The 27,734-nt window shown below is 43.5% G+C and overlaps 2 protein-coding genes across 3 annotated transcripts; one reads left to right on the top strand and one right to left on the bottom strand.

The window, feature by feature from the left end:
* The first annotated feature begins 831 nt into the window (after nt 1–831).
* pdcl (phosducin-like) lies at nt 832–6,940 on the top strand. 2 transcript variants are annotated; one of them, XM_056290921.1, is made up of 5 exons: nt 929–964; nt 1,336–1,419; nt 2,047–2,234; nt 2,904–3,085; nt 5,153–6,940. In XM_056290921.1, the coding sequence occupies exons 3-5, from the start codon at nt 2,060–2,062 to the stop codon at nt 5,714–5,716; spliced, it is 921 nt and encodes a 306-aa protein (XP_056146896.1). In that variant the 5' UTR covers nt 929–964; nt 1,336–1,419; nt 2,047–2,059; the 3' UTR covers nt 5,717–6,940. The 2 variants fall into 2 exon arrangements, with proteins under 2 accessions (XP_056146894.1, XP_056146896.1); XM_056290919.1 differs by lacking the exon at nt 1,336–1,419 and having other exon boundaries at nt 832–964.
* Nucleotides 6,941–18,255: 11,315 nt separating this feature from the next.
* Nucleotides 18,256–27,713, bottom strand: rpl28 (ribosomal protein L28). The gene is made up of 5 exons (XM_056290519.1): nt 27,662–27,713; nt 22,956–23,043; nt 21,500–21,623; nt 19,269–19,387; nt 18,256–18,398 (listed from the first exon to the last, which is right to left on the bottom strand). Exons 2-5 carry the CDS (start codon nt 23,034–23,036, stop codon nt 18,309–18,311), a joined length of 414 nt encoding a protein of 137 aa, XP_056146494.1. The 5' UTR covers nt 23,037–23,043; nt 27,662–27,713; the 3' UTR covers nt 18,256–18,308.
* Nucleotides 27,714–27,734: the final 21 nt, after the last annotated feature.

Genomic DNA, 27,734 nt, shown 5'->3' with positions numbered 1-27,734 from the left:
GGTTCATGTTAAAAAAAATTAAAGTAGCCTATGTTTAGTTGTAGCCTACATCCTGACAAGTTATGTTTTGTTTTGTTGTTTTAAAGAAACGGAGATGTGGTGATAGCTGGCTAGCGTTGTCTTTGGAAGCCCCGGTAGGGGGCACTAGTTACATGTTGCAAGGTGTTTTAGGAAGACACCCTGGACTCGTTATTTGAGCGTTCGCCTACGATACTGTCTCCGTCTCCGTTATTCATTCACCTCTTTACAGACTCGGCCTTACCATTCCATTTTGGATGTCGGGGTGTGGATGTGACATGGGTAAAACCTCAGCTCGCTGCAAACCTCCTGAATTGCTCACAAGCAAACTGTGGGCCGTTATCAGTGATCACTCTGTCTGTGGGTAAAAGTGGAGCAATTGGCTATGTACAATTGGGGAGAAAAACTGGGGGGGGGGGGACTTTAAAGAAATACATGCCTGTAACATGGTCGCCCGGGTCGTCCTCTGTGTGGAGTTTGCATCTTCTCCCCGTGTCTGCGTGGGTTTCCTCCGGGTGCTCTGGTTTCCTCCCACAGTCCAAAGACGTGTAGGTCAGGGCTAAATCGCCCCTATGGTGTGTGTGTTTGTCGGCCCTGTGATGGACTGGCGAGCTGTCCAGGGTGTCTCCCCGCCTGCCGTCCAATGACTGCTGGGATAGGCTTCGGCATCCCCGCGACCCCGCGATTCTTACGGAGTAAGAATAAGCGGTTTGGATAACGAATGAATGGATGAATGAATATCAGCTGTTTAATAGCGCCTTCTAACGATGAAGTTTAGAGGCGCACCAGTGAGTATGACGTCACTCTTCATGTGACGGGGTTTGTCCAATCCGATGAATCTCGTCCTTCTCTATGGAAAACAGCCAAGTGGTTTAAGCCAACTGTCTTGGATTAGCGTTTCGCTGAGTGGCTGTCGTCGTTTAATGTGAGGTCGTAATACAAAAAGGTAGGAGTATAACCACCAAAGTCGATTGTCCGCGGTATTTATTTTCAAAATATTCATGGGCGTTATAAAGCTGTCAGTTTTTAAATCGCACAAGGTCTGTTTGATGTGAATTTGTTTTGACAGGAAGTTAGTGTTACGAGCTAACCAAATTTGTTAGCACGCTAGTTAGCAAATGCTTCGATCGGTGTCGAGCCACTCGACAAAGATGTCACAGGCGTTTTCTCCTCGGTTTCTTTTTTATTTAGCTTCGCAGTTTGGGTTTCTGTTTGTACTTACTTTCCCGTAGCGTCCCTTGGCGCTTGTGGAAAGAATCGGTGTGCTAAACTAAGCTTCCCAGCTAACCTACTTTATGTTTGCGACCCTGTGAGCAGGATAAGCGGTTCGGATAATGGATGGATGGATGGTACCGTTTGTGCTGTGTTGACGTCAAGATAACCTCCGTTGCCACATTTTTCGTAAGCTTTTAACATCCCCTTGTAAGAAATATTCAACCACTGGTGTATTATCAAATCAACGACAGGTGGTACTGCCACTTCACCACTCTGTAATAGCATGTAGCTAGAAGTACATTTCATAATAATGGCTGACGTTAGATGGTGATGTCTCTGGACGTAAAAGGATTAACATCGGCGAAAATCACAAGGTTCCCCGTGGCCTTTTCGTCTGCCTGACCACTTTCATAGTGATGCTCAGTGAACGGGATCTGTTTCCCTACCCCGACTCCTATTCTTGCGAATGGAATGGTCAACATATGGATTAATGCACCATTTAATCTCGCTTTAGGGCTTTGAGCTAGATTATCAAATGTAACTCACTCACTGTTGACTATATGTAGCGTAGTTGTCCTATTTCAAAGATAATCCTTTGCCATTGTGTGGACAGTTGCTGAGCTGATCAGTTGGTTTGGTTATGCTTAAATGATGGCCATCTGTCATTCCACAGCAAAGCATAATTATTTGATGGGGTTATATAGTGTCTGAAATAGGCCTGCTAATCTGTAACTAAATTGTTGTTGTAATACTAGCACTGTGCCATGACAAAAGTAGTTATACATACTTCTGCCTCTCCTCCCACTTTCTCAGGTGAGCAGCAGTCATGACAACTCTGGATGACAAGGTTCTTGGAGAGAAGCTGCAGTACTACTATAGCAGCAGTGAGGATGAAGGCAGTGACAATGAGGATGAAGATGGAGAATCCAAAAGCATTCGCAATCCTGATGTCTTGGAGCCTGAGATAGACTATAGCCCGGATGGAAGTGCTGTCAACACAGGTAGCAAACACAAACATAAATAGTAGTCCGACATACGGGTTTTCACATGAGATAAAGTGACATGGTACATTTCTGTTACATACCCTAATCATTTTGTTCTATTCTTCCTAGAAATCCTTCCCAATGGATTTATTGAATATATTAAGATAGCTATATAGGTAAATATGTTATTGATCCAGAGGGAAATTAAAGTGTCATTACAGTTTGCATAATCCAAAGGCACAATATCACAAAAATAAACAATAGCGAGAACAATGTGGTTCAGCTTGCAGCAGTCCACAAATTTATCCACCAGGCCCCTGTACTCTGCCTCCTGCCCTCCACTTTCCACTTATACACCCCACAATAGCAGTCATCTGAGAGCTGCAGGTGGCGTGACTCAGAGTTGTAGCTGAAGTCCAAGGTGTAAAGGGTGAACAGGAATGGGAACAGCCCTGTCCCCTGTGGTGATCCTGTGTTGCTCACCGCCATCTCTGGCACGCAGTAAAGTAACTCATCATGGATGCTTGTAATTAAAAACAAGTCAAAGATAACAAAAATGTACTTGACTTGTTTCCCCCTTGTCCTGGTTGCTCTATCCTGAATCGCTGAACCCTCGTTTTCTGTGAGATGCAGTTGCACATACAGTGGTTTCATGTTAAAGCTGATATGCTGGCTGTTCCCTCTCAGGACCAAAGGGTGTGATCAACGACTGGAGGAAGTACAAGCAGCTGGAGGTGGAGCAGAGGCAGGAGCAAAAGAAAGAGATGGAAAGGTTGATCAAGAAGCTGTCCATGACCTGCCGCTCGGACCTGGACTTGCAGAAGGATAAGGAGAAACAGAAAGACATACAGGATAAGATAAAAGGCAAAGTAAGTGCAGTAGGGATAAAAAGCAGAAGGCAAAAATTTACTGCATAGCTATATGTTGTTGTTTTATTTGGTTACTATTGAACAGTTGCTGCTGTCCAATAATTATGCACAGTAGATTACACACACTTTATTAATAGGGTACTGTACTATTATTACTGATTACTCTGATTACCAGAGGGCCAGTCATGAAAAAAACATAAAACCTCAAAGGAGGTAAAACACTTAAAGTAACAGGATGACACTTAAGGCCTAACTTATAAAAAAACAGCTAGGCCACCTCCTCTACCAGAGGGCCTGGGAATATGAAAATATGCAAAATCAGTGGGGCTAGCCTCAATCAGTGGAACAGTGTCCCCTGGGGACAGCCATGTCTCAGTAATCATAACTCCAGATCATTAGAAACAGTAAAATCATTAATGATAAAGGACTTATTACCAGGAAATCTCACATTCAAGAGGCCAAAATTGTTTGGTGTCAAAGCAGATTTCAAATCAACTGGAGAACAACAAATATGATGCAAATTGCAGATATTTGCTTCAGATATTCGGTTGTTGTTGTTGTTTCTACTATTAGATATGTCGTGTGGATGAGAGGCACAATGCCTAATAATAGTCTGTGTGGGGAAAACTCCCAGGGAGAGGGTCAGTGACAGGTGAGGTAAGCAGAGGGAGTCAGCGGGCGGAAAAGTACCGTCGAGGGCCACCACAGGCAGAAGCGAAGGCTCCGGGAGGGAAGCGTGGAGTGTAAACAGTCAGTCACGTGGAGACACTGGCATTTTTGGCTTTAGTTTAGAGGTTGATGTTTGTACAATGGTGTGATGGCCATCATCTCATTGTAATCACTAAGAAAACAGAAGAAATTATTTTTAATCCAGGACATCTGGGGGATCATTCTCCTTTACTGATCCATAACGCTTATATTACCCAGGTTCATTCTTACAAATACTTGGGTGTATATATTGATTGTAATCTTTCTTGGGATGTCCATGTGAATTCTGTAGGTACTAGGATCCAACAGCGACTACTTTTTGCGCAGACTCAGGGTGTTTGGGGTTGGACAGAGGGTTATTTTGTCATGCTGTGGTAGAGAGTATATTACATTTGGGAATTTTAGCTTGGTTTGGTAACATCAGTTAAGTTAAATTCACAATTAAACAGACTGGTCCACTGTGAGGGCAATTCATATGTGATGTCTGCTTACTTTTAATCTTTGACCATGTATGACCTTATAGCATGTTTAACTTTAGTCTACATTGCTTAGCTAGATGCTTAATGTTCATGGGTAACAGAACAAATGTAGTCTTGTAAAGTGTCTTCTCCATGTGGACATAAAGGCCTATTGTTAACTGTTGGTTGATAGCAGAGGAATATGTGGGAGTCACTGAGTGTAGCAAAGTGTGTACATAGTAACTGGAGAGATGGCCTTGGTTGGCTGTGAGAAGGAAGACATGAGATAAGGAGAACAGACAACTGCCCCATAAGAGAGACTGTACTGTACTGATCGGCGCACACTTAAGTATCTAGGCTTGTGCATCTGTTCATGAGCATATTAAAGTGTGACAATACTGGAGGAGATTTTTGCCTCGCTCCTCATTTAATGTCAGAGGGGAATTAAATAATTGCCACGACATCCACACAGCAGTGAAAGTGATGGGGGTGAGGGAACATCCCTCCCTCCAAATGCTGTTTGAGAAGACAACAGCTAAACAAGCTAGGAAAGTTATCGCTGACCCCTCTCATGCCCTGTATTCAGAATACGGGCTGCTCCCATCAGGTAGACGCTACAGGGCTCCAATTAAATACAGGAAAAGATCCCTGAACAGGTATAAAACTACTTCCTCCCTCTATCAGTGAATTTCCTAAACTCAGGACATAAGGAGGGTGTGAAATAAGGGACTGTGTTGCATGTATTTCAAAGCACTTTATGTCTGCACTTGTCTGCTATGCACTTTGTCTGTTACTGCACTATAATCTTTATATTTTTAATTGCCACCCTTTATGTCCAAGACAAATTTCTCTTGGGACAAACTGTTTAATTCTACTTCTGTCTTCTCATCTTCCTCTTAAGATGACGTTACAGGAATACAGCATGCTCCAGGAGGAGGAGGATGATGAGGATTTCCTCCAGCACTACCGCATGCAGCGCATTGAAGAGATGCGGCGCCAGCTGTGCCGTGGCAAGCGGTTTGAGCAGGTCTATGAGCTGAACAGTGGAGAGGAGTTCCTTGAGGCCCTGGATAAGGAGGACAAAAGCACTGTGGTCATGATCCACATCTATGAGCCCGATGTCCCAGGTTGTGAGGCCATGAGTGGCAGCCTTCTGTGTCTAGCCCAGGAATACCCACTGGTCAAATTTTGCAGCGTACGTAGCTCCGCAATAAGCACCAGCGCATTGTTCAGAGGTAGCGCTCTGCCAGCCCTACTGGTTTATAAAGGTGGGGACCTGATTGGTAATTTTGTGCGGGTCACAGACCAGCTAGGGGAAGACTTCTTTGCTGTTGATCTGGAGGCCCTGCTGCAAGAGTATGGCCTTCTGCCAGATAAACCTGTCCTCATCCCAAAGACAATTTGCAATGGAGCAATCATACAGCACACTCACAGTGATGAGGACTCTGATCTCGATATAGACTAGTCACTATATGCAGTCCACATCACATGCCCAGGGAGCACAGGCACATATACATAGTTTGCATGGACTGGATATGTTTATATGTTTATAGACCTACCCTTTATATGTTTTAAGACCTACCTAGTGATGACTGAGCCTATTTTGAAGCATGTAAGCTTTTACTTTCACAGCATCATACCACCAGCTATGAAACGGACCAAGAGGCAAATGCACAGCAAGGATAAGATGTCGAAACCCAGAGAGCGTTCATCATGACACTTCATTCCATAGTAAACATGAGTTATATTTAATATTAGTAATACTGAGGACCTACTGTCATGCACAGGTTATGCAGGTGTTATGTCGTTTGAGTGTTTTTATTTGAGCTACAATCGAGTGTAACTATTTATTTTGAAGTTGTAGTAGAACAGTTTTTTTTTCATTGTGTTTTATGCATACTCAGTAATCCAGGTAAGAAAATGACAGGAAGTTGAATCATTTCATTTGGACACAACATTTATTGAGAGGGGAACGTTTCATCACTCATCTAAGTGGCCTCCTCAGGCTTTTTGAATAAAATCCTGGACTCCTGCCATCCCACAATGCCACTTGTCATTTACCAGGAAGTAACATGGTGAAGTTGATTAGTATTGTAAAGGAAGTGGGGGAAGATGGAGGCTATTGGGACATCTAACATGCTACTCCATACAACAATAGACATCTGCCGCTGATTCAATGGCCCAGTCATAACTGTGACTGATCCTAAGCCCACAATACACAGCACAGTTTGGTTTTCTGTTCAATATACACAACTGTTTGTCTTTTTATGAAAGTTTTTTTTTTGTTAAATCTTAATCAAAAGATAAACCTTATCGCAGATGATAGTAGAAAACAGTACACAAGTTTACCATCAAGGCAATTTGCATCTGAAACCGGTCGCTGTTTTCGGTCGTTATCCCGTTGTATAGGGGTATTGTGTAGTGTGTTGTATAGGGGTGGGGATACCTGCAGTCAGTTGAGACTGAAGAGGTCACGTAGATGAGTAATGACATGTTTCTCTCAATACACGTGTGCAGATGAACTGATTCAACTTTCTGCGATTCTCTTGGATTATTGAGCATGCATAAAGACGGTACACAAGTTGTACAGTACACAAGTCTGCAGTCCTGACAACCAGGTGATGTAAGTTACAGCCTTATAGGGCACCCTGTATAAGGTTATGGCATTATAAACACCCTTTTGGCTTAAGCAGTGTTATTGCTAGTTTCATTCATTCTTGCTTAACTAGCCATGTTTTTCATTTTCGGTGTGTCAGATCCTGAACATGATCACACCCAAACATACTTCCTGGGTAGGATACACCTGTATCCTCCACTGAAGGACAGCACAGAGCATACAGGAAAGAAGTGGGCAAACTATAAAAAAGATGAGGCAATATCAACAAAAAAAGAGGGTGTATGTGCAAGAGACCAGGTGGAAGGAGAGTAAGGCCAGGAGCATCAGGTGGGTTCAAACTCTTCTACTATGGTGGAAGGGAGGAGAAATGGGGTAGGGGTACTTCTGAAGGAAGAGTATGTCAAGAGTGTGTTGGAGGTGAAGCGTGTCAGACAGTGATGAGTATGAAGCTGAAAAAGGGGTGATGATGAATGTTAACAGCTCATATGCTCCGCAAGTTGGGTGTGAGATGGAAGAAAGGAGTGAGTCGGATGAAGTGGAGAGTGTACGCAAGGAGGAGAGTAGTGATTGGAGCAGACTTCAATGGGCATGTTGGTGAAGGGAACAGAAGTGATGAGGAGGTGATGGGTAGGTGTGTCAAGGAGAGAAATGTGGAAGGACAGATGGTGGTGGATTTTGCAAAAAGGGTGGAAATGGCTGTGGTGAATACATATTTCAAGAAGATGGGAGGAACACAGGGCGACGTATAAGTGGAGGAAAGTTCTCACAGGTGGACTATATCTTATGTAGGGGAGGCGATCTGAAAGGGACTGGAGACTGCAAGGTGGTGACGGGAGAACGTAGCTAGGCAGCATCGGATGATGGTCTGCAGGATGACTGGAGACCAAGAAGAGGGAAGCGAGTGAAGGCAGAGCCAAGGATCAAATGGTGGACGTTGAAGAAGGAAGACTGTTGTGTGGAGCTCAGGCAGTAGTTAAGACAGGCACTGGGTGGTAGTGAAGAGTTGCCGAATGGCTGGGCAACCACTGCAGAAATAGTGATGGAGACAGCTAGGAAGGTACTTGGTGTGTCATCTGGACAGAGGAAGGAAGACAAGGAGACTTGATGGGGGAATGAAGAAGTACAGCAAAGTATACAGAGGAAGAGGTTGGCAAAGAAGTGGGATAATTAGAGAGACGAAGAAAGTAGACAGGAGTACAAGGAGATGCAGCGTAAAGTGAAGAGAGGTGACGAAGGCAAAGGAAAAGGCGTATGGTGAGTTGTATGAGAGGTTGGACACTAAGGAAGGAGAAAAGCACTCGTACCGAATGGCTAGACAGAGGGACTGAGCTGGAAGGATGTGCAGCAGGTTATGAGGAAGGATAGAGATGGAAACGTGCCGACAAGCGATGAGAGTGTGCTGAGAAGGTGGAAGGAGTACTTTGAGAGGCTGATGAATGAAGAAAATGAGAGCGAGGGACGGCTGGATGAAGGGGGGATAGTGAATTTGGAAATGTGGTGGATTAGCAAGGAGGAAGTGAGGGCAGCTATGAAGAGGATGAAGAGTGGAAAGGCAGGTGGTTTGGATGAAACTGGAGGCATGGAGGTGTTTAGGAGAGATGCAGTGGAGGTTTTAACCAGATTGGGGAGAAAAAATGGGGGGGGGGGAATCCAGAAAAAAAGATTAGGGGGAGCAAACTTGTATTTTTGCATCCCCATTTTCGCTTATTGAAAATGAAATTAACAAATATAACTATTGTTGTGAGGTAGTTTTTTCTGAAAATTTGTTTCTGGTGACTAATAATTTAAAAGGTTGTATTTGAGGTGTTTAATAATTGGAAATGTATGGAGAATAGACACAAATGCATTAAATTACTTGATCCAGTTGAAAGCTCTGGATTGCAGGAAATTGCAGTGGCAGGTGTTTAAAAAATGTTTGGGGCTCGGCACCCCCGCTTTAAAACACAATCAGGCATCTATGATGCACAAATGTGCATTCAGATTATTTAATTCACCTACGATCACCTGTAGAATGGGAATCAGCTGCTTAAATATCCTGAATTTTGGGGCATCCGGGTGGTGTGGCAGTCTATTCCGTTGCCTACCAACATGGGGATCGCCTGTTCAAATCCACGTGTTACCTCCGGCTTAATCGGGCATCCCTACACACACAATTGGCCGTGTCTGCGGGTGGGAAGCCGGATGTGGGTACGTTGCACTAGCACCTTCTCTGGTCAGTTGGGGCGCCTGTCCAGGGGGGAGGGCGTGAGCTTTCCATGTGCTACGTCCCCCTGGCGAAACTCCTCACTGTCAGGTGAAAAGAAGCGGCTGGCGACTCCACATTTATCGAAGGAGGCATGTGGTAGACTGCAGCCCTCCCCGGATCAGCAGAGGGGGTGGAGCAGCGACCGGGACGGCTCGGAAGAGTGGGGTAATTGGCCGGGTACAATAGGGAGATAAATGGGGAAAATTTTCGACAACAAAAAATAAATAAAAAAAATAATACATGAAAAAAATTACATATATATATATATCCTGAATTTTAATATTAAAATATTCTAATTTTTATGCATAGACTAGTGAAACTGTTTAACATTTGTGGAAATATTTAAAGACATGAAAAGACATGACAAAATTGCCCTTATATCAGTAGTATGAGCTGGAACACCTACTGGTTTTGGACATGGACAAGAAAATTTCCATATTCAACAACTGGACAATTAAAAAGAGCCCCGTGATATTTTTTGCTAAAAGCACAATCCAAGATTTACATTTGAATAAAACACAATGCAATGCAACATCTAGATAGATATTATGGAGCGTTTAATAAAACCAAACACATTAGTGAATGTCGAACTCATCCGTCTAATCAAGCTACAGTGATGTCCAGAAAATAACAATTAAAACACCCAAGGAGTCAGCAGCTCCTCTCAGCAACAAGTCAGCGTCCTTTCTTACGATACGCCGCCATCAACAAGTTCCTCTCCAGTCCGCTGGCTTCCCCCGGGGTGTTTTTTATCACAGCAGAGGTGGTGGATAGATCAATTTAACCAATCTAGCCCAGTCAATAACCACTTTTTCACAGCAAGGCTATACAGGGCTAGGGAGGGGACGAGCTCATGTTTATGACAGGATCTACGTCATTCAGTCAAACTGAAACTGTGCAGCCTCACACATCCATCCCCCGATGGCCACGAGATACAAACTTAAATTGGGAAAATAATTTGAGCCAATCTGAGAAAACCCGAGTGACATACGCACAACCGGTGTGGGTTTTGTTCGGCTGTTCAATAGAAATCAGGCTAATGTAGCCTACAAACAGCCCAGCAGCAGGAGGGTGAGATAGGGCAACGCCGATAGCAGGACGGGCGACTCTTGGTGAAGCCGAGCGGCTGAGCCGTGGGGGTCGTGTCCACACAGCGCATGCTCCAACAGGAGATGGGTCTCCGCGCTTATGCCTGCCGGGAAGAAGAAGAAGATGGAGAAAAGGGAACAATATCAGCCAACGCGGGATTTTTTTCCTGCAGCCTAAATCAGTCCTTCGAATAAAAATTATTCTGCTTACGTGACCCGACTGGCCTCTGCTCTAGTCTATACAGGCATAAAATCGATGCCACCTAATGGTATGGTGTCCGCCATGTCACATTTTCCCCATGTGCTTGCGTCACAGCTACAGATGCTTTTTGCAGCTGCACTAAATTAGTTCAGTGAGGCTCGTCAGTTTGGGGGAGAGGCAAACAAGAAAAGAAGATACCCACCATGCTCTGACCATTCATCCCACAGATGCCGAACATCTTCATTGTGATGCTCATGGTGGTCGTGATTCTCCGGGTCTGTTCGAAAGCCACAAAACAACACGAATTAAGCGAGGCAAGGCTTCGTGCCTCTGCCAAAACACACCTACTAAGAGTATTTGCATGAAGTTGTGTTTCTTATTTTAAAAAATGCAAAAGTGACTGATCGGTATCAGTGCATAGGCTGAAGCGTATGGTGAGAAGCTAAAGAGAAATAACGTTGTGTGGGGTGTAATATTTGCTAGTAATATTTGATTTGCTAATGTCCCTTACGGCTTTCCGTAGCGCCACAACAAAGTCACGTGATGTACGTAACAACGTCAGTCGGAATCCGGTCGGTGAATAAACACCCAGCACGAGAGAAGTCGTCCTTGCTTTATTAATGTTATAAGTTAACATAGCCAGAGGGCACAGATCATTACATGGTGTCAGAGTAGCGGAGTTTAAATACCCAATATGGATTCGTACGGCGTTCCAGCTCCACGGATGGACTGGGAATCGGCGAACTTACCTGAAGCATGGAGACGATTTCGACAAACAACGGAGCTAATGTTCACGGGCCCCCTGCGCGGGAAGAATGAAGAGGAGAAATGCAGCTACCTCCTGCTCTGGATAGGGGAAAAAGGGCGCGATGTGCACAACACTTGGACACTCAGCGGAGAACAAGCCAAGAAGCTAGAAACGTACTACGATAAGTACACTGAGTACATCACCCCCAAAGCAAACCCGATTTATGCCAGATATAAATTTCATGAAAAGATGCAGGGAGAGAGTGAATCCTTCGAACGATTTGTAACTGAGCTAAAGCTCCTAGTCAAAGACTGTGGCTACCCAAATGCCGACGAGATGGTCAGGGACCGCATCGTGTTTGCCACCAACTCACCCAGAGTGAGAGAAAAGCTACTTAGCCAGGGAGCTGAGCTAACGCTAGAAAAGGCCATAGATGTAGCCCGCTCACACGAGCTAGCAAAGCAACAGCTAAAGTCTATGGGCCAGGGCAGCACACATGAAACGGTGCACGCAATAGGCAGAAAGACTTACAAACCGAACGCACCCAAAGCAGCTAACGCTAACTTCAGACAAAGGGAGGGTAACGTTAGCACCGCCGCTAGGGCGTGTAGCTATTGTGGAGGGCTACACGGCGCTAAAGCCACTTGCCCAGCTAAGGGTAAACAATGCATTAAATGCAAGAAGCTCAATCATTTTGCTAAAGTATGCAAGTCTAGCTCCCAGGGACAGACAAAGTACTACCGCGGCACAGTACATGCCGTCGGAGAGAACCCAGAAGAGTACACCACTGACAGAGAGCAGGAAGAACTGTACTTCGACAACATTACAGTGGAGAGCACCGCTGTGGGAGAACAGACAGAGCTGTACATAGACTGCATCTCAATAGAGAACAACGGAAAAAGCAACGAGCAGGCTTACGTAGAGGTTGGAATTGGCACACCTCCACAGAAGGTAAAGTTTAAACTAGACACTGGGGCACAGGCCAATACTATTCCCACCAACCTGTTCCAGGCGCTGTTCAAAAATGTGACACTGAAACCAGCAATACACAGACTCACTGAATATGGAGGAGGCGCGCTGAGCGTGAAAGGCACATGCAAACTCAAATGTAAGTACAGAGACAATGCAATTATGCTGGACTTTTACGTCATTGACACAAACGCCCCACCAGTCATGGCAATGAAAACATGCCGTGACCTAAACTTGGTAAAAATAGTGATGGCTGTGAGCGAGGAAAACAATGTCACATCACAGAGCATAATGGATGAGTATGCAGATGTTTTCCAAGGAATAGGAGAGTTCCCAGGCGAGTGCACCTTCCGCGTCACACCAGATGCAACGCCGGTCGTCTGCCCGCCACGCAGAATCCCCATCGCCCTACGCAGCAAACTGAGGGACGAGCTTGACAGCATGGAGAAAGGCGGCATAATCTGTAAGGTAACAGAACCCACAGAATGGGTGAACGCACTCGTCATTGTTGAGAAGCCAAAGACAGGCAAACTTAGAGTGTGTTTAGACCCCAGAGCTCTTAACAAAGTGATACAACGACCTCACTACCCCCTCCCCACGCTGGAGGACGCCACCACAAAGCTCGCTGGAGCTGAGTACTTTAGCGTGTTAGACGCGCGGTCAGGCTATTGGGCCATCAAACTGAGCACTGAATCCTCAATGTTGACGACATTTAACACAGTGTTTGGCAGGTATCGTTTCCTCAGACTGCCATTCGGAATCGTGTCCGCTCAAGACGAGTTCCAGAGACGCGTGGATGAAACATATGAAGGATTGGACGGTGTGACGGCCATAGTGGACGACATACTAGTGTTCGGCAAGACTAAAGAGGAACATGACCAGCGTCTCAGAGCGATGCTGAAGCGCACAAGGGAGCGAGGGGTGAGGCTCAACCCCGACAAGTGTCACATATGCGTGTCCGAGGTAAGCTACTTCGGCCACACGCTCTCACACGAAGGCATCAAACCAGACCCACACAAGGTGAAGGCGGTCAAGGACATGCAACCCCCACAGAACAAAGCAGAGCTGGAGACAGTCCTCGGCATGATCAACTACCTCGCCAGATTTGCTCCACACCTCTCACAGATAAACTCACCCCTCAGACAGCTTCTGAAACAGGACAGTGAGTTTGTGTGGGATGCAGTCCACGACAAGGCGTTCCAAGAGATGAAGAATCTCATTACACAGCACCCAGGTCCAGTACTCTCATATTTCGACCCGCAGAAAGAGCTGCGACTCCAAGTGGATGCATCCAAAAGTGGCCTTGGGGCTGTCATGCTCCAAGATGGCAAACCAATTGCCTATGCGTCCAAGTCACTCAACAGCACTGAAGAAAACTACGCACAGATAGAGAAGGAGCTCTACGCTGTGGTCTTCGGCTGCAAGAGGTTCCACGAGTACATGTATGGACGAAAAGTGATTGTGGAGTCAGACCACAAGCCTCTGGAGGCAATACTAAAAAAGCCACTGGCAGCAGCACCACCCCGGCTGCAACGGATGATCCTGGCGCTCCAAAAATACGACATCCAAATCATCCACCGCCCCGGTAAGGACATACCGGTGGCCGACACACTGTCACGCAAGTCAATAGAACACCACGACAGTGACCTACAGGAAGGGATGGAGGCCCAAGTGCACACAGTCCTCAGCAACATCCCTGTGAGCGACACAAGACTCACAGAAATCAAGCAGGAAACAGCGCAAGATCCACAGCTCACCGCACTCAGACGAGCCACACTCACTGGCTGGCCAGACACAAAGAAAAAGTGCCCGCCCAGCATCCAGGAATACTGGAACCACAGAGCAGAAATCTCAGAAATGGACGGTATCCTGTTCAAAGGTGAGAGAATCATTGTCCCCCAAAAGCTTCGCAAGGACATGATACAGCGCATCCATGCCGGCCACCTTGGCGTGGAAAAAAGCAAATGCCGAGCAAGAGACTTACTGTTCTGGCCTGGCATGGGGAAACAGATCGAGGATGCGGTAGCAGACTGCAGCATATGCCAAGAACGGCGCAGCGCAAATGCAAAGGAACCAATGATGTCACACGCCATACCCGAGCGGCCGTGGCAAGTGATAGGCACAGACCTATTCACATGGAACTCACAGGACTTCATAGTCACTGTGGACTACTACTCCAGATTCTTCGAGCTAGAGAGACTTTACAGCTGCACCTCATCTGCCGTCATCATGAAGCTGAAAGCAGCAATGGCTCGACACGGAATCCCCGAGACTATCATCAGCGACAACGGTCCGTGCTACAGCTCTGGTGAGTTCCGCAACTTCTCACAGACATGGGGTTTCTCACACACCACCACAAGCCCCCACTACCCACAGAGCAACGGCCTCTCCGAGAAGACTGTCCAGACGGCCAAACGCATCCTGGACAAAGCCAAAGCTGAGAACAAAGACCCCTACATGAGCTTACTGGAGTATCGCAACACACCGGTGGACAACCTGAAATCACCGGCACAGCTACTGATGAGTCGGAGGCTGCGGTCCATTCTCCCATCAACAGCAAAACACCTGCAGCCACAGATCGCCAGTCAGGAGGATGTTCACAAAAGGAGAGAGGTATGTCAACAGCGCCAGCAGGCATACTACAACCGAACAGCCAAACCTCTGCCCCACCTGCCCGCAGGCACACCAATCCGCTTCCGGCAGGAGGATGGATCCTGGAGACCTGCAACTGTGGAAAGACCAGCGAACACAGACAGGAGCTACCACATCCAAACCAAAGAAGGTCAGATCTACCGACGCAACCGTCAACACCTGCGACAAAGCAGAGTGAACACTCACACTACACACACACACACTTCACAGCAGACTGTTACCAGCGCTAACAACAACACACAAGCCCATCAGCAAGAGCATGCTGAACCTCCAGACACGAACAATCAGCGACAACCAGACACACAGCCTGGTTACACCACGAGGTCAGGTCGCACGGTCAAACCAAGACAAATCCTTGACTTATGAATGTAAAAAAAAAAAAAAAAAAAAAAGATGAAATGTTATTACGGTGTCACATTTAGACAGGGAAGGAAATGTTTTACACTACTTTGTTGCAGTCCAGTTATATAAGAGTTCCATTTTCATATTCTTTCTTATTAAGATTGTATTCGTTTATAAACGTGCTCAACGTGGTCTGTATCTCTGCAGAGAAAGCAGCACTTTTCAGAAAAAGGGAGATGTAATATTTGCTAGTAATATTTGATTTGCTAATGTCCCTTACGGCTTTCCGTAGCGCCACAACAAAGTCACGTGATGTACGTAACAACGTCAGTCGGAATCCGGTCGGTGAATAAACACCCAGCACGAGAGAAGTCGTCCTTGCTTTATTAATGTTATAAGTTAACATAGCCAGAGGGCACAGATCATTACATGGGGAACTGGTTAATGTAGCTAAAGCAAAACACACGCACACAGAAGGGAGAGGATTAAGAGAAAACAGATGAGGACACGAACAGGAAATGAAAAAAATGGGAAAAGAGACAAGAGCAAAAGGCTGTTTTGACCTTGTGCTTGCTTTAGCCAGCATTGTGAAAGTGCAGCATTTCATTTTTTTTAAAACCGATGAAATGCTCCCAGACTACAAAATAAAAATATTTAAAAAAAAGCAAAATAAAAATTACATGATTTATTAATGCGTATATAATCAGCATTACTCCATGCATGACAAAGCTGCCTGGCAATAAGAAAGCTTTTGACGAAAGTGTGATTTCAAACCAGGTAACGCACCAAAAAATGCTGCAAAAAATACAACCAGAAAAGCTGCTCATGTCAGTCACTTTGCTGTAGCCCCAGTACACGTGTAAAACACCAACAGTTAACCAAATTATTCAGGGTCATCAATTTCACATCCACATTTACAATTCGTGCTTGGATATTTGCAACGTTCGCATACAATTCTCGCACATAATGGTTAAGTAGATATTTCCCTAATTGATCATAAAATGGAGGACCCATGAAAAGTGCTGTTAAATGGTTTCAGAAGGGGGGGGGGTCAGTACCAGTTGAGTGGTGCCAGAGCATCCGTTTAAGTTCTCTGAGAGCGTGGGTTAGGTTCTCCAGCCGGTCGTGGAGGTGGATATTCTCCTCTATCAAAGCGTGGATGGTATCCTGGAGTTCAAAGGTCCGACTCTGCAGCACCAGCAGAGCCAAGGGCAGGATGAAGCAGAGCGTTGGCCTGAGTCCCCTCATAGCGACCACAGCGCGGAATCTCCCAACGACGGGAAAATCCTCAACATCCTTACAAGCAGTGACGCATCCTTTAGGATAGGGAGATCGCTCACGTCCACTTTCCAGAGCTGTGTAAAAAAATGATTGGCACAGGATGCTTCATCAGCTTAACTCTAGGGGAGGTGACAACAGATTTTCTTTTTCTTTTTTTTTAAAGCCAGGGGTGGAAAGCAGCCAGTGGGCTACTTTAAACTAAATCCATTCAATGTTTCCACACCAGTGGGCAGTTTGTGACCACATCAAACGAGGCCCTATCTACTTGGGAGCTCATCTGCATAAAATGAAAGTGAAAGTTGTGTTTTTATTTAGAGCAAGCCGACAATAGCCACATCTGACACCTCACAAGTATTCACACCGCTTTAAGTTGAGGATTCCCAATGAAAGGTTGTCAGGGAGTCAAAAAGGCCAGCTATGTGACGCGGGAACGGGGGGCTAAGCGGAGGGGGGGGGCTAAGAGTACCATCTTACAATATTGTGATTGCAACCATTCCCAAATCCTCTGTGAATAGTACTCATGGCCATTGTAACTCCGTATGAAATATGCAGATATGGTCATACAGGACATGCAGTACGGGTCGTTAGGCCACTGTATTGTTTATAAGGGTGGGGGTTCCTACAGCCAGCTGAGACTGAAGAGGTTACGTGATGAAACGCCCCCCCCCCCCAATAAACGTTGTGTCCAGATGAACTGATTCAACTTCCCGGGTTGTCAGAAGCGATCGACGCGCACACTGGGAATAAAGGTAATCGATGCATATAGGAAACACATCCTGCTGGTTTTTAATTAGCTACAGTTCACTTCTGTCACGTGCCCGCAGAAACTGTTCAGCCCTGGCAGAGCACCACCGCAACGTCCAGAGGGAGAATCAAACCCAAATAACTCATTCAAAATCAAGCCCAGTACTGACAAGAGGCACAACAGGCACAATACATGTGATGGGACCAGCAGTGCACGCGCACGTAAATTGCCCTGAAGTGCACAAACAGGCCTTTTTGGGGTTGGTGCGGGAGAGGTCAACCTAAGCAGACTAACTGCCCTTCTAAATGTGAGTAGTTTTATCGCCAAAATCCAGTAGCGGTTCTGGGTGTAAGTCGAGTGCGACCCAATAGCCCGTTGTCAACACAATAGTTTGCATTCAAAGCGATAGAAAAAGGTTGATTTCAGTGTTTATAAATGTCTTCAGCTTACCGAGATGCTTTGTCATAAACTTCAACCTTTTATTGCAGGGTTGACTGCAGTTTCGATCAAACCCAGTCACTTAGGATACGTGTAATGGATATTGCGTGTTCTGCTTGTGTCCATTAGTGGCTTCTGCAACCATTGTACTTGGCATGGCACATTTGTCAGCCAGGAAGTGTTGAGCAAATGTATCAACAATAGCAAGTACACAAAGATGACACATCTACCAGATTTTGGGTATCATCCATATTTAAATTCTATTACTTTAGCTAAGTTTTAAATGATTATTAATCCTGCCAATAAGGGCCATTGTTAGAAATTAACACTTGTAACACAAACATGTTGAATTAAGTTGAGCAGATACAGCCTTCCAGAAATTTATGTAATGCTCATTTGCAGCAATAGTGGTTGACAAGACTCATGTAAAAACTCTCAGATGTAACTTAACCCATGAAATTAACGCTGAAGATTACTAACTATTGAATCTCCTGGCTCATTGCAATCTCTTGCAATAATAATAATAATTTTATTTATATAGCACTTTTCTAAAACAATGCTACAAAGTGCTTTACAAAAAACAAAACAAAACCAGACGATCTGCAATCTCTCAAATGCATTGGCTTATGGGTCTAACCAAAATCCCCGACCACATTAAGAACAGACTCATTACAATGTTTTATATTTGCCATGAGATTTTATTTCATATATTGTATACATCTACGTCAATTCATGCCGTCTTGGAAGCCCTGCTGCGCTTCTTTTTGACGACAACAGGCTTCTGGCTCTTCAGGATGGCACTGGCACGACGCAGGGCAGCCTGAGGAAACACAGACCCATCATTAATGGACGCTTTCAAGACTTGCATGATACAACTTCACCCGAGGGACCAGTTTTAGATAGACAGAACAAGCCTATGTAGTTGCTATATTTGAAAGCATTCAATATGTAAACATTATGCCCAGAAGTCACTAGTCCCGGTGGCAAGTCTTTTTTGATGGGAACCCACCCGGCCTGGGCCAGCAAGACTGATGGCAGCATTAAGGTAGGGCCGAATAGTTTCTGTGACAACAGAATCACAGACGGAACCGTGGAATTGAGAATTTAAGAAAAGCTACAACACAGACTCTATTCTACATTGTGTCAGTGCTAAAAGCTGACAGGAGTTCTGAAAATATGACTACGTAATGTGTCATAAGTAAGTCATTTATTCGACACACATTTAAAAAAAATTAACAACTTATAGCAGAGTCTTACAGATAATCTGATAATGTTCAGTCTTGGAATGGTGTTTTCACCAATAAAAGAAAATAAACTAAAATAATATCTAAGTTTTTGGACTTTACAAAAAACCTGAAAAAGTCCTGCTTGGCTACTGATTCTTACAGCCTTGGGATGCTGGGCACGTTTCAAAAACAAAATATATTGAAATAATTAATATCAAAGTTTTTGTGCTTGGCTACTGTGCAAGATCAACCAAGAGATCCAAACTGATCACTTTGAGGTCTAGGGAAAAGTCGGCACTTGGTTTGCTTATAATTGTGTCCTCTCCTTCATGAGCACTGGAGTCAAAACAAACACAAAACCGTCCAGACCCGTGTCCCATTAAATGACCACAATTTGCAGTGCATAGTACCAGCAGCTTGCAATAAATACACTGGCACAGAAACCATGTTATGTGTCAGCTCACCATGCGCAGGTCCTTCCTGTATTTGTTCTTGCGAATAATGTGCCTCAGGCTGCTCAGGGTGGCACGGGAGTTCTTATTGATGGTGATCTTCTCATAGGAAGATGCAGGTTTGCGCTGACCTGCAGGAAAAACAAAGAATCGTGAAACTACATTAGCAGCAATACCCCCCCCCCCCCAAAACAACTCACCCAATTCACCACTCCTACATCAGACATCCACCCCTCCCCATTCTGATGAGATTCTAATTCTTGGTGATTTCAATATTCATCTGAATAAGGCTGCTGATCCTCTAAGTAAAGCCTCTCTGGTGCTTGTTGATACTTTTGGGGTCGCTCAGTTTGTTCCAGAGTTGACTCATTGGTAACACTCTTGATTTGCTTTTATGTAAAGGGATAGCCATTTCTGATCTGAATGTTTTGCCAACCACATCTGCTTTTTCAGATCATTTTCCCATTGAATTTGAAGCATTATTGGCCTGTCCTCATAATGTCGGCACAGATGTAATTGCCACTCGCTACATTGGTCCCTCCACTGTAGCTGCATTTGGCCAGCAGCTGCCTAAGGTCTTGACTCCTTTCACTGTAGAGACTGACTCTGTTGGCATGAGTTTTTATTGAAATACAAGCATGCTTTATCTGCTGTGAAAGCAGCCTCTCTCTCATTTAATCAATATTAATAAACATAAGCTCAGATTTCTCTGACACTGTAGCTAAATTTTACTAAAAAGCGGCCGTCTCTTAGTAAGTAATTTAGTAAAGTTTTCTTTATATAGCACTTTTGAAAACATACAGTTACAAAGTGCTTTACACTCAATCCAGAAAAATACGAGTAAATACATAAAATAAACTGAATGAATATAAAACATAGCACAGGGAGTAACAGACCAAGCTAAAAATGAACCAAAACAGAAGACAGGGATGGGGATCTATAAAAAGGCTTGCCTAAAAAGATGGGTTTTTAGAAGCCACTTAAAACAGTCCAAAGATTCAGCAAATCCATTAGCTGCTCACCATTTGCGGCCCTTGAGTTTCTAGACTTTTTCTGCAATAAGGTTGATGGGATCATAAACAAAATTAGTTCCTCAACTCCAGCTACTGCAGATCCTGTCTTACCAAATTCATATCTATGCGATGAGTCACCGATAGTCCGTTATTACAGCTTTTGAGACTATCTCTCTTGATACTTTGACAAAGCTTATGTAAGCATCTAAACCAACTAGCCAAAGCGGACTGGCCTTTCCTGGGACCTACATTGCTAAACATTGTTAATTTATCACTTACTACTGGCACCGTTCTCAGCATTTTTAAGACAGCTGTGGTCAAAACCCTACTTAAGAAACCACACCTCGATCCAGGGTCTCTTAATAACTGTCGACCAGTCTCTAATCTTTCATTCTCTTCTAAAGTAAGTAGGTAAAGAGAAGGACAACAGCTGCCTAAGTGTAAACCAGTGGTGATTCTGTATGTGGCGGGAGTTTTGGAATAGTTGAGACATGTATTTTCCAAACACCGTGTCTCAGTTGCTTTCAAACCCCAAAACACACTGTGCCAGAAATTGGGTCACCCCAAGTAGCGGGTCCCCCGGCACAAACAGAGCAATATAGTGTACGCTGTTAAGTGCTGGGAGGATTGCCATGACTTGTACATCAGGGAAACCAAACAGACGCTGGCCAAGAGGATGGCACAACACAGAATAGCTACTCTTGGCCACTCTTTCAAGGGTTAGAATGTGCACATCCTTGATAGGGAAGAACACTGGTTTGAACAGGGAGTCAAAGAGACCATCTATGAAAAGGGAACGACCATCATTGAACCAGGGAGCGGGGGGGGGGCCTAAGAGTACACCTGTCACCATCTTACAATGCTGTGATTGCAACCATTCCCCAATCTTCATGGTTGTACAAACATAAAAGTTTATTATAACCCCCTGTCATTTCAAGTTTTCATTATTATTGTTTTGTTTTTATCTTTTGTCATTGTTTTTTCTATTTTTACATGTTCAAAATAAAAGAAATCAAAAAATTAAATTAAGAAAAAATTCTAGCCACTTCACATGAAATTGTATTAGCTATCACATATCTCGAGTGTTAAGTTTGCCGTTTTAAAATATAATGTGGTGATACAGAATGCTACCAAAAACTATTCCATAAAGGCATAACAACTGAACTACTTAATTGTTGCACTGATAAGTTACATGATGAGAATATAGAAATAAGAGGATCTTTTATCTACCTGCACGCTTCTTCAACACAACAACAATGCCTTTTCCGTCTGCCGCAGGCTGGACACCCACAGTTTTTTTATGCACCAAGCCATTGAAGCGAAATGAGTTCCTGGACTTCAAATTGTTAGGTTCCTGTTGCAAAGATTGATTGAGGGAAAAGAACATGTCAGCCATACAGTGTTTGCTTGCTGCGTTGATTTCAAAAAAGCATTCAGAATTTGCTCTTTTGCCATCATAATCATAAGTAGCAACATATCTCTTCCTGAATGACACTGCATCAGTAACCATTTTATCATCCATAGCCTTTAATAAAGGTTACTTACTTACTTTAAGCATGTCATCTTATTTTCTAAAGAGAATGTAAAACTTAACCAAAGGTAATATTTTAATCAGTTCAATGTACCTCATATGACATCACTAAAGAACTTTATTTGAAATGCTGAGATGAATGTGTGAATTCAGAAAAGTGCTCTGTCAGGCTGTTCTAAATTCAACAAAATCCCAAACTTTGCATCTGTTTTCATGTTATTCCTTTGTTTGGAATTATCCGATTTTTAGTACACCGAAAGAAAACTTATTTTAAGGCTGGATCAATGGGCAAAATCATCAGCCGGACTGGGTAAATCTGACGGATTTTACTCCACAGAAGACCCATTTTATGGACATCATGTTAACTATTACTACTACTTTCGACTGCTCCCATTAGGGGTCACCACAGAGGATCATCCGTTTCCATCTCTTCCTGTCCTCTGCACCTTCCTCTGTCACACCAGCCACCTGCATGTCCTCCCTCACCACATCCATAAACCTCCTCTTTGGCCTTCCTCGTTTCCTCTTCCCTGGCAGCTCCAGTCAGCATCCATCTCCCAATATACCCAGCATCTCTCCTCCACACATGTCCAAACCATCTCAATCTTGCCTCTCTTGCTGTCTCCAAACTGTCCAACCTGAGCTGTCCCTCTAATATAATCGTTCCTAATCCTGTCCTTCGTCACTCCCAATGAAAACCTTAGCATCTTCGACTCTGCCACCTCCATCTCCGCCTCCCGTCTTTTCGTCAGTGCCACTGTCTCCAAACCATACAACATAGCAGGTCTCACAACCATCTTGTAAACCTTCCCTTTAAGTTTTGCTGGTACCATTCTTTTGCAAATCACTCCTGACACTCTTCTCCACCCACTCCGCCCTGCCTGCACTCTCTTCTGCACTCCCCATTACTTTGGACAGTTGACCCCAAATATTTAAACCCATACACCTTTGTCACCTCTACTCCTTGCATCCTCACCATTCCACTGTCCTCCCTCTCATTCACACATAGGTATTCCGTCTTGCTCCGACTGACTTTCATTCCTCTTCTCTCTAGTGCATACCGCCACCTCTCCAGTGGACATCATGTTAACAACGTGGCTATATGAAACACAGTTAGCAGTAGCACTAAGGGCGCGCCACTGAAAATGTACTTACAGTGCTGTATGTTTGCCCATTCCTCTTAATCAGGAAGCTGGAGCAATTTCTGATCACCATCCATTGCAGATGAGAAGACATGGCTAACCTGGAAAGGATAAAGCATTACAAAGCATTAAAAAATTGCTTAACCCTCCTGTTGCGTTCCAGTCAAATTGGACCTTTTTTTTTTTTTACAAGTTTTCTCTCTGAAAAATGTAGTTCAGTTAATCTGACCGTCATAATGTTCCACGACTTTGTCCACACAGGGTTTTCATTAAATTTTGGGTGTTTTATTTGACTTTTGTACACCTGTGGTGTTCCAGGTCTACATGAAAGAAAGCCACTTTATTTGACATTGTAGTTACAATGAATTTGTCTTCTGCATTTAACCCATCCTATTGTATAGGAGCAGTGGGCAGCTGCAGTGCCCAGGGACCAACTCAAATTCTTCTTTCCATTGCCTTGGTCAGGGGCACAGACAGGATTATTAACCCTAATGCATGAATGAATGATGAATTATTTCGAACATGTAAATAAGCTGGATATAACATACAGATAAACCATTGCCAATAATCTGAATTGTTCAACAAATCCACACATCAAACTCAACACATCTCAGTATGCATTAGATTGTTTGTTACATGTACACTTATTTTTCTTACCCCTTCTCACTTACTCCTAAGTTAATTTAGCTACTATACATTTCAAACTCAATTCTCACTTTACTGTATAGTGCAAATTCAATGCAAGTTGTGCTGCACAATACAAGCCCAACTACTGTGAATAAGAGAAAAAACCCCAAAACAAAACAAATCAAAAACACACGAGAAAGAGAAAAAAAGAAAGAAGAAGTAAAACACATCCTAATGTCATGTACCAAGAATAAACAGATCTCGATGCTATGTACAACCCAAATATCCACTTGGTGTCATAGAAAAAAAAACAGTAATAAGAAATGTTTAGAGATAAATAAAACTTAAGACAGCGTTAACACAACTCTTCGTCATCCCTCTTGATAATCAGTCCTTTGTTCTTCTTGAATTGTGTAATGTTTGCACTTTGTTTGAGTTCCATGCTCAGGCTGTTCCACAATTTTACCCCAAATACTGAAATGCCCATGCTCTTCAAAGTTGTACGAACACATAATTTCTGGAAGTTTAATTTCCCTCTAAAATTAATATTCCTTCTGAGAATATTTTTTGTATATTACTCAGTAGTAGATTGTTTCTTGCCTTGAACATTATTTGTGGTGTGTTAAAGTCTACTAAATTCCTAAATTTCAGGGCAACTGACTTTAAAAATAGGTTGTTAGTGCATTCACGATATCCTACATTAACTATCCTAAGTTTTATAGTTTTTTTAGTACAAGTTTTATTTATCTCTAAACATTTCTTATTAATTTTTTTCATTTTTCTTTCTATGACACCGAGAGCAATTCATATTTGATGTTTGCTTACTTTTAATCTCTCACCATGCATGAACTATACCATATTTCACTTTATTTTACATTGCTTCGATAGACGCTTAAAGTCCATGTAAAACAGAACAAAGGTAGTCTTATAAAGTGTCTTCTCCCGGTGAAAAAATAAAGGCCTATTCTTAACTGTTGGTTGATAGCAGAAGAATGTATGGGAGACTCACTGAGAATAGCAAGTCTATACACACTAATTGGAGAAATGGCCTTGGTGAGATGTGAGCTGGAAGACATGATAAGGAGGGGAAGAACAGATAACTGTCCTATAAGAGACTGTACTGTATTGATCAGTGCGCATTCAAGCATCAAGACTTCTGCATCATGTTCACGAACATATTATATTAAAATGTGACAACATTGTAAGAGATTTTTATCTCTCTCCTCACTTAATGTCAAGAGTGGATTTAAATAATTGGCATGAACAGACTTACTCTCGTTACTTACTCTGCTCATACTGTTGGAGCAGCAGTTATTCTGCTCTGGCAGTAGATAGTAACTTGAATTGTCTGGATGCCCAATCTCTTTTTATATAACTCTGGAATAGGTGTCTATGAGTTGGATTGTGTGTTTGGTTTTGTTTTTTGTTTTCCTTAGTCTGGAATCTCCGGTGAGTGGAATTAGCTGCACTAGCGGCATAGTTAATAGCAGCATTTTGCTACTTAAACAGAATATAAGCAACTCAGTTAATTTGCGTGAAAGTAAGCTAAAACCAATTAAGAGTACTTAGAACAGTATTTTGAACAGTACTACAAAGTATTTTGGACGTATACGGTGTGTCCTTATTTATTTTTTGGTCATATTCATGGCAACATGTTCAACGTAGTTATGCTAGTCTAATTTCAGCAAGTTATTCTGCTTGAGATGCGGGGAATATACACTACCGTTCAAAAGTTTGGGATCACATTGAAATGTCCATATTTTTGAAGGAAAAGCACTGTACTTTTCAATGAAGATAACTTTAAACTAGTCTTAACTTTAAAGAAATACACTCTATACATTGCTAATGTGGTAAATGACTATTCTAGCTGCAAATGTCTGGTTTTTGGTGCAATATCTACATAGGTGTATAGAGGCCCATTTCAAGCAACTATCACTCCAGTGTTCTAATGGTACAATGTGTTAGCTCATTGGCTCAGAAGGCTAATTGATGATTAGAAAACCCTTGTGCAATCATGTTCACACATCTGAAAACAGTTTAGCTCGATACAGAAGCTACAAAACTGACCTTCCTTTGAGCAGATTGAGTTTCTGGAGCATCACATTAGTGGGGTCAATTAAACGCTCAAAATGGCCAGAAAAAGAGAACTTTCATCTGAAACTCGACAGTCTATTCTTGTTCTTAGAAATGAAGGCTATTCCATGCGAGAAATTGCTAAGAAATTGAAGATTTCCTACACCGGTGTGTACTACTCCCTTCAGAGGACAGCACAAACAGGCTCTAACCAGAGTAGAAAAAGAAGTGGGAGGCCGCGTTGCACAACTGAGCAAGAAGAAAGTACATTAGAGTCTCTAGTTTGAGAAACAGACGCCTCACAGGTCCCCAACTGGCATCTTCATTAAATAGTACCCGCAAAACACCAGTGTCAACATCTACAGTGAAGAGGCGGCTGCGGGATTCTGGGCTTCAGGGCAGAGTGGCAAAGAAAAAGCCATATCTGAGACTGACCAATAAAAGAAAAAGATTAAGATGGGCAAAAGAACACAGACATTGGACAGAGGAAGACTGGAAAAAAGTGTTGTGGACGGATGAATCCAAGTTTGAGGTGTTTGGATCACAAAGAAGAACGTTTGTGAGACGCAGAACAAATGAAAAGATGCTGGAAGAATGCCTGACGCCATCTGTTAAGCATGGTGGAGGTAATGTGATGGTCTGGGGTTGCTTTGGTGCTGGTAAGGTGGGAGATTTGTACAGGGTAAAAGGGATTCTGAATAAGGAAGGCTATCACTCCATTTTGCAACGCCATGCCATACCCAGTGGACAGCGCTTGATTGGAGCCAATTTCATCCTACAACAGGACAATGACCCTAAACACACCTCCAAATTGTGCAAGAACTATTTAGAGCAGAAGCAGGCAGCTGGTATTCTATCGCTAATGGAGTGGCCAGCGCAGTCACCAGATCTGAACCCCATTGAGCTGTTGTGGGAGCCGCTTGACCGTATGGTACGCAAGAAGTGCCCATCCAACCAATCCAACTTGTGGGAGCTGCTTCTGGAAGCGTGGGGTGCAATTTCTCCAGATTACCTCAACAAATTAACAGCTAGAATGCCAAAGGTCTGCGATGCTGTAATTGCTGCAAATGGAGGATTCTTTGACGAAAGCAAAGTTTGATGTAAAAAAAATCTTATTTCAAATACAAATCATTATTTCTAACCTTGTCAATGTCTTGACTCTATTTTCTATTCATTTCACAACATATGGTGGTGAATAAGTGTGACTTTTCATGGAAAACACAAAATTGTTTGGGTGATCCCAAACTTTTGAACGGTAGTGTATTTCGACTGTGAGTTTTTATTTCTGACTTCCACTTATATGATACACTCAGTCTGAGGTTAACGACATAGCTTGACACTCAGTCTGAGGTTAACGACATAGCTTGTGGTATTAAATTTGCATTCATATCTCGAAAATTGTGACCCAATTCTAACACCATGCAATTCTACATGCGCCAATCCATCCGTTAGGCCAGTGAAGCGCCATGCACCTGAGGGGAGCAAATAGATTTGACGACCCTGACACTGTAAGAGTAAGGTACATATAATAGCGACACAGAGTGGCTCCTCCTTCTGTGTTGTTGTGACGCGCTAGTGGAGCCGTTCTCAGTGCTGCTTCGACGGACGTCCACAAGAACGAACCCTCACCGTAACAAGTTGGTGCAGGTTATGATTTCTGTGTTTTACTGTTCAAGTACGATCGGTGAACATAGTGCCGTGGAGACGTGGCATTGTATGGTCGATGTTATGTATGATAGAATAAAGCAGAAGATGTGTAAATCCCCATCCCGCCGTCTGTCGACTCTCTGAGCTAATCAGCTATGCCGGGGCTCTTGCTAACTAGCTACATGCTGCTAGCTCTCTCCGCCTTCACCAAGCCCAAAGTTGCAACACGTAAAGACAATTGAATAGTGCTGAAACTGAACAATTAACACCAAATAAACAAAATATCTCTTTCCAATAACCTACATATCAATAACTATCACTTTACCAAACCTATTAATGTGCTAAAGATGTAAAAATAAAATGTTACTATACCTAGTAGAACGACGTGATGTCTCCACGTTGCTTGTAGCGGAAGAAAGGAGAGCGGGTTTACGGAAGCCGGGCT

This window comes from Lampris incognitus, chromosome 12 (genome assembly GCF_029633865.1).
Source record: "Lampris incognitus isolate fLamInc1 chromosome 12, fLamInc1.hap2, whole genome shotgun sequence".
NCBI lineage: Eukaryota > Metazoa > Chordata > Actinopteri > Lampriformes > Lampridae > Lampris > Lampris incognitus.
Note: the sequence above shows the minus strand (reverse complement) of the source record. Positions and strands in the feature narration are given on the sequence as shown.

What these genes read in the sequence shown, in the direction of transcription:
- pdcl (XM_056290919.1), top strand. Translation starts at nt 2,060, where the DNA reads ATGACAACTCTGGATGACAAGGTTCTTGGAGAGAAGCTGCAGTACTAC. An exon ending in TGGAAGTGCTGTCAACACAG is followed by an intron (nt 2,235 to 2,903) that starts GTAGCAAACACA and finishes GTTCCCTCTCAG; the next exon opens with GACCAAAGGGTGTGATCAAC. An exon ending in AGGATAAGATAAAAGGCAAA is followed by an intron (nt 3,086 to 5,152) that starts GTAAGTGCAGTA and finishes CTTCCTCTTAAG; the next exon opens with ATGACGTTACAGGAATACAG.
- rpl28 (XM_056290519.1), bottom strand. Translation starts at nt 23,036, where the DNA reads ATGTCTTCTCATCTGCAATGGATGGTGATCAGAAATTGCTCCAGCTTC. An exon ending in TGTGTTGAAGAAGCGTGCAG is followed by an intron (nt 19,388 to 21,499) that starts GTAGATAAAAGA and finishes TTTTTCCTGCAG; the next exon opens with GTCAGCGCAAACCTGCATCT. An exon ending in ACAGGAAGGACCTGCGCATG is followed by an intron (nt 18,399 to 19,268) that starts GTGAGCTGACAC and finishes GTGTTTCCTCAG; the next exon opens with GCTGCCCTGCGTCGTGCCAG.